The sequence below is a fragment of the Pteronotus mesoamericanus genome, unplaced genomic scaffold, assembly GCF_021234165.1.
Source record: "Pteronotus mesoamericanus isolate MK-2021 breed Mesoamerican mustached bat unplaced genomic scaffold, CSHL_Meso_final contig_221, whole genome shotgun sequence".
Classification (NCBI taxonomy): domain Eukaryota; kingdom Metazoa; phylum Chordata; class Mammalia; order Chiroptera; family Mormoopidae; genus Pteronotus; species Pteronotus mesoamericanus.
Genome location: NW_026555092.1, coordinates 18,820,397 through 18,827,220, shown reverse-complemented (window position 1 = coordinate 18,827,220; position 6,824 = coordinate 18,820,397). Strand labels below are relative to the sequence as shown.

General features: G+C 53.3%; 1 protein-coding gene across 3 annotated transcripts in view; it reads right to left on the bottom strand.

Moving 5' to 3' along the window:
* Positions 1-505: 505 nt before the first annotated feature.
* The window catches only part of RNF220 (ring finger protein 220), a 222,959-nt gene continuing 216,640 nt past the window's right edge, over positions 506-6,824 (bottom strand). For all 3 annotated transcript variants that reach the window (XM_054572121.1, XM_054572122.1, XM_054572123.1), the window contains 4 exons: positions 6,638-6,716; positions 2,452-2,560; positions 2,246-2,320; positions 506-1,524 (listed from right to left, as the gene is read on the bottom strand). In XM_054572121.1, the coding sequence (XP_054428096.1) occupies positions 1,453-1,524; positions 2,246-2,320; positions 2,452-2,560; positions 6,638-6,716 (335 nt within the window). In that variant the 3' untranslated portion in view covers positions 506-1,452. The remainder of the gene's footprint in view (positions 1,525-2,245; positions 2,321-2,451; positions 2,561-6,637; positions 6,717-6,824) is intronic.

Genomic DNA, 6,824 nt, shown 5'->3' with positions numbered 1-6,824 from the left:
GCAGTAGCTATACCAGGCTACTGGTCACTAGGTTGGAGAACAGAAAAAAGTCACAGGGGTGCTGAGATGGTGGTTCCACTATTGGTCCCTGGCTTGTTTCAGGGAACTAGAAAGGGACAGAGGCCTGGGGCTTGTGTTTTCACCCAAGCTTATAGCGGCTCCTGCCCTAGACTGGGGACTAGAGCTTGCATCCCCTCTGTACCCCCAAGCTCTGACCTCTTCTGTGATTAATGAGCTGACGATTCCACATCAATAAAGAATTAACCTGGAGCCCCCACCCATCAATAGTCAGGAGTCTAGGTCCCCCACCCCACCCCCACCCCCACTCCAGGGTCCCTGAACAGACCAACCCCACACTGTTTACACACCCATAGCCAAGTCCTTTCCCCTACACTGCTGCCAGGAATTAACCCCTTGACTGCCTCTGTCCACACCCCCTCACCATCCATACTTACACACACACACACACACACATACACACACACACACACACACAGGCAGCAGCTGTTTATATTGGTTTAATCCATGTCAAATGTAGTTTACAAAGGGAAAGGACAAGTACCTTTGTATAGAATATACAGACACAGCATCACACCATGGGGCCCAGGGGGAGGGGCAGGGAGGCAACACTTCTCCCTGGGAACAGCAGCTCTAATCCCAGGAATGGTTCTTAGCACAAGGCTGGGCAGCCAGGAGCATCCTCGTCCCACCCCAATCTCAGCCCCTGCTGTAGCTCGGTTCCCATTTCTGTGCCTCCCACATTCCCAACTCCTTATAAAAAGCCCCAGGAGCTAACACTAAGGAGAGGATCATGTTCCTTGGGGCATGTGCCCCATGTCTGGGAGAAGAAATATACACCACTGAACACCGAGCACATGGGAGAGGGAAGGGACACCGTGGGAGAGGGAGAGGCAGACACCCCAAGAGGTGGATGGGCCGAGCCCCCAGCCAGCCCTGAAGGAGGCACTGCTTCCAGATGTTCTTAGAAAAAGAAGAAAATCATACAACCAAAGGGGAGGGGACAGGAAAGGGTAAAGGGTTATCCCATTTATACACAACATTGTAAACATACACGGTCTATATTACATGTGCTTCAGTCTGGTGTTTGCATGTCTGTCTGTCTGTCAGTCGGTCTGGGGGCAGGATCTCAGGAACCTTGCCCTGCTACCCACCTCACCTACACCTACCTGCCCCACCCTGGGAACAGAACCTGGAATAGTTATGGTCCCCAATTTTGGTGGGAGCCAGCAGGCAGGGCCTGGGCCTCAGCTTCCACTCTGGCTCCAGAGGCCTGTGTGCGTGTGTGTGTCTGTGTGTGTGCGCGCGCGCGCGCGCGCGCAAGTATGTACATGGGGAACCTGTGTGCAAGTATGTACAAGGGATAGGGTCACATCACAGAGACAGGCAGGCAGGCGGGGCTGCTTGAGACAAGGCCTGCCTGGGGTGGCTAGCTCACAAATAGATTCTCCGTAGGTCTCCGGGTGCTGTGATAGTGTTGCACTGCGGGCAGAGCTTCTTGGCACCCTGCAGGGAGAAGCGGGTGGGGGGGGGGGCTGGTTAGGAACACTGTGTGCATGTTTGCTCCTGTGAGCTCCTAGGCCTGTACCAGTTGTGTGCTGGGACCCTGGTCCTGTTGGCCTAGGCTGGGGATGCACAGGCGGCCTCTGTGAGCAGGCAGGCACGCTCCTGTGCTGGGGGGATGCCAGGATCAAACCGCCTGGCCAGCCCCGCAGCAGGAGCCCCAGTAATGAGAACAAGGCTGGGTCCAGCTGTGGCTGCTGCGGCCCTAACGAGATTACACGCGGCCTTTGATCAGGACACAGAGCCCACGTCCGGGCCTTTTATTGCTGTCTCCGGGCGACATTTTAATGGCTGCTCCCGCACGCGAAGAACAGGGGCAGGAGCAGAGGGAGCATAGTAATGGGAGGGGGAGGGGCTGAGGCCCTGGGCCTGCTTCCCCACACCCAGCCTTCTCCTGACCCAGGATCTCACCAATATGTGTGACACAGTGGGCCTTGTGGGAGGTGGGGGCAAGGGGAAGGGAGCAGGCAGTGAACCCACAGAGGGGGAGGGGGAGAATGCGGTGAGCCTGGGGAGGGGGTATCCTGGCTTCTGGCTGTGTTCTGAGCTCCTGCTCCCCCTAGTCCCTCCTCATCCTTCTCCCAAAGCAGATTCAAGTATAAGCGAGGACATCTGGGCAGGACCCAGAACAGCCATCCACGCTCCAATCCCCGTTCCACCTTACCAGGGTCCGCAGCCAGCACTCCTCGCAGTGCACATGCCAACACTGGATGGACGTTAGGGGCATCGAGTATGAGTCCTAGGGAGGAGGCGGGCAGAGAATGGGTCACACTGTGGCCCACCCTCTCAAGAGGTCAGATCACAGTGCAGAGACCCTCTTCAACCCCCAGGGGGCACCGAAGCCTGACCAAGGGATTCCCTTCCTCTCACCATGCAGATGAGACATTTGTAACGGTCCCCACGGGATAGCTGCCGTTCAAGTTCCCTGACCCGAGCCTTCAGGGCCTCAAACGTGGTCACAGCCGAATCTTCGGTAATTCTGTAAAAAGGAGAGCACAGTTGGGCGGGCACTTCCCTTGAATTCTAGAACCACATATACAAGTATCTCTCAGATACCCCCATCCCTCACCTGCCCATATCCTGTATCTGCAAACCCCACATTCCAGAAATGAGCTCCTCACCCGCCTTGTTCCTCCAACTTCCGTCCTGGTGAATTTCTAAACAGGATACCTGGGAATCTTTCTCAAACCACTCCTTCCTGAAACTGTCCCTGTTGCCCTTGACATCCAAAATTGGTCATCTAGTTCCTAATGACTCTGGAATCTCTTCACTTCTTACCACCTCTGCCATCATGGCTTCATTGTCTCTAGCCCCCTCATTCCATTCTGATCTCCCAGCACTAGACTTTTACAAATTTGGCCATTTCTACTTCCAGCAGTTCAATGTCTCCTTCAGAGTAAAGCTCTGCCAAACTCCTCAAAAACTTACCAGGCCCTCCTTGGTCCATCCCCAGCAAGCCACATCGCTCAGCACCCTGCCACATACTTTAAGTTCTATCCTCACTGGAATACTAAGTTTCTCCACACACCACTGTCTTCTGTTCTCTTGGCCTTGGCACGTCCTGCTTCCTCTGCATCATCCCTACCTTCTAACTCTCTAGTTCCATCTCATGGTTCAGGCCTAGTCCCCACCTCTTCCCAGAAGCCCTTTCCAACTCTCCAGGCAGCGCCACCATCGGTGGCTGCCTCTTCTGTGCTCGTCCAGTCCTCTGTACTGGACTCCACCACAGCAGTGTAACTAAAAATGTCTTTGTCTCTGCTAGACTCAGTTCCCTGCAAGCTGCTCACTCCACCAATACTGACTATGGACATTAGCTCTACATTAGGCACGTGAGTATGAGTAAACATTTGCTGAATAAAGAGCCAGTCCATACCCCAGGGAGAGTGAGAGATGGGGGGGAAATGGACAAGTCCCACATAATCTAGGTCACTGGGGTACAGTCCTGGCCTGCCTCAAGGACTCCTTGGAGTGTCTTCCAAAGCACATCAGATGCCCTAGCAGTTACCTGTTGTCCAAGCACTGCACAAGAGGGTCCCTACAACCTCTTGAAGACTCTCTGGGCTGCAATACTGAATGGGGAACAGCTAGGACTATGTCAAGGAGTGATCCCTCCCACCTCTCCTAAAATAAGTGAACAAAACCTAGAGGAGCTCACAGAAGGAGAAGAATGCTTCCTGGAGGAGTAGAAAAGAAGGTACTGGAGAGGAACCTTTGGAAATAATAATGATAATACAAATAAAAGAGCTAAAATTTATTAAGCACTTACTAAATGCCAGGGATTGGACTGAGGGATTGAAAATTATCTTATTTACACCTCACAAAAACCCCACGAGGAGATTATAATGTTCTCATGTTACACAGGAAGAAACTAAAGCATAACAGAAAATTAAGTAGCTTGCCTAAGGTTCACAGAGTGGGGGAGATGGAATTTAAATCCCAACAGATTGATTCTGCGATCAACCAGTAACTGTGTGACTGACCACCATTCTACACTGACTGCACTACACTACACTGCAGGAGGAGATGGGCCTCTAGACCAAGGGAACGTAGAAACAAAGGCCAAAGGCCCAAGAGCCCCACCTGGCTGGAAGGCTCACCTGTGGGTAAGCAGAAGGTACTAAAGTGGGAAAGGAGATTGTATCTGCAAAGAACAGATGCCATAGTTGAAAGAAAGTGGTTTATCTTACAGGCAATAAGTGGTTGTTGAGGATGTTGGAAGAGTGCTGTGACAGGATTAGAACTGAGCTTTAAAAGATATATTCAATCAGGAGGCAAAGAGTAGTCTAAGGTGGAATCCGAAGAGTGGTTTGCCACGGGCAAGGACGACCTCCCAAGGGTGGCCTGTTCTGTCAGTCAGTGTGCAGCAGACAACTGGCTCAGAGAGCTTGAAAGCTTACAGGTGGCCTGTCCTTGCTGGGTGTGGGAGAGTGCAGGCAGGATGGTGGGTAACATTCCACAGAGAGCAACAAACTTTGATCTCTGTCTCTTAGGATTCTAGCAACAATGTGACTTTCTGATGGCTGTGTTCCTTTATCAGGGATGCTCTAGGTTCATCACTCCATGGGTCCATGACTCTCTGCCCTGCCTCTTCCCCAGGCAAGCTGAGAAAGGCTCTGGATTACTCTGAGAGCCTCCATTCAACCGGCCAGCTCTGGAAGCCTTCACCACCCCTCTCTCCTTACAAGCACCTGCCCTCCCCTGGCATTTTTCCCAATGCCATATGTACCATCCCCATCCGGACAGCTATTAATTCCCAACAAGGAGACAAGATGGGTAGCCTCTCCAAGGACCAGACTGGGCATTTGTCTGGTTCTATGTGGTTATTTCAGAGATGGGCAAGCTAAGGCATGGAGCTGGGGGTAGCTAATCCCAGAGTAGAAAACTAACTCTCAAACCCTGAACTGGAGAATGAACTAAAATTGGAAAGGCAAAAGAGATGGGGCCAGGAGAGAATGAAGCCATTTCCCACTTCATCCCCCAAAGCTCCAAGGCCACATCTAACTCCAGAGTCTATCCTATCCTGGATTTGCTAAGCACATTACCAGGCCTCTCCTTTTTGCCTCCAGCCCCTGATTTAGGTTGGTTGTGAGCTATTCCTGAGCCCCTCCAGGACACAGGGTAGAGAATTTTCTAGAAGCCATGGCATCCTGCCTTCCTCCTTCCCTGGGCTGTGAAACACATGTAGGGCGAGAACCCATACTTTTCATGTACCAGGAAAAAGTCATGAGGACTAAAGGGCTCCAATATTGGCAGACCCAGATCCAATGACTTTTCCAGTCCCCAACTTGTTCCAGAGCCCTGCCTACTGGTGCCTGTGCTCACACAGGTGGGACAGAAATCCTGACTTCCCCCAGCCTTGGGTGGGTAGTGCCTTCATGGATGGCCACTGGCTCTGGCCCCCCCCTCCCCTTTGGGCGCCATCCCTGATTAATGATCTTGTCTTTCTGATTTATGAGCAGCCCCTTCAGACGAGGGTGGGCGCCCCTTATGGCCCCGCCCGCCCCGCTCAGCTGGAGTAGGAGAGAATTATTAAATAAACATCCATACGTCATTCCTCCCCCCTCCCCAAGCTGGTTGCGCCGAACCCGTGCAGCCCGCTCCGGCGCTGACACAGAGCAGCTGCGGTGATTCATGGGCAGCCGGGCCCTGCGCTGCGGCCCATACATCATGCCAGCAGCACTCGCGGCCCCGGCCGAGATAAACTGATCAACCACAACGGGTTGGAATGAATTTATGACAACACAAAATGGAGGGAAACAAATGGGAGGTGACCCTGGGCCACCGACCCGGCCCTGCACTGGCCTGCAATCCACTCTCCTGGCAGGAGGCAAGATGGAACACTGGTCCTAGAATGAAGAGGCTGCCTTTTAACCCTAGGCAACCTAGCCTCCAGTGGAGGGAGGGGATGGGTGTGGGGAGTTAGGCAATGGCCAAAGGCAGCAGCTCCAAGCACCCTGAACTGGACAATACCGACTCCTGGGGCTAGAACTGGCCCGAGCTTGGGCTTCAGGAAAGGCAATAAAGTGTCCAGTTGATTTCATGTTCTTGTGGCTTGCAGAGATTAAGGCCAGGGACTGCCAACCCCTGGGGGAAGTGCTAAGGGATAAGGGATCCCCTTCTCCCCTGCCAGAGAACCCAGGTTAAAAATTCCAACCAGAAGTGATGAGACCCAGTGTTCCTGCCTAAAACCCACTGCGAGCACCACCCAGGATAAGAAAAATGAAACCAATTTAGCTCCCGATTAAGAAACAGAAACTGGAGATGAATCAAGTGTGCCGGCTGGGCTGGGTGGCCATACATCACATTCCCCGGGTGGAGGCCGCAGTAGCGGGCGCGCGTGCAGGCAGGCAGGCAGGCAGGCAAACTGCTCTTCCCTCCATCAAGGCTCCGAGGGCCATGTCCCAGTGATCAATTCAGAGAGTCAGGCTTAGCACCAGCTGGGCTCCACTGTCGGCTGTGTGCCCAGGGCTGCAGGACTAAGGAAGAGCCAGGAGCCCTCGGCAACCCCTTTTCCCACTTAACTGCTATCCCAGGGGCCTCCCTCCTGGCTACTCACTTCTCAATGTCGCTATTCTTGCAGGTCTTCTGCATGGCCTCCTGCTTGCTGCTCTCCCCGTTGCTGGTAGATGGCATCTCTGTTGGGATAGAGAGGCAACTCATACTTTGGCCAGACTGGCCAGCACAGGAGAGGGATTGGGCCTGAGCCAGTCACCACCACCAAAAGGACATCCCCTTTCTCCTGC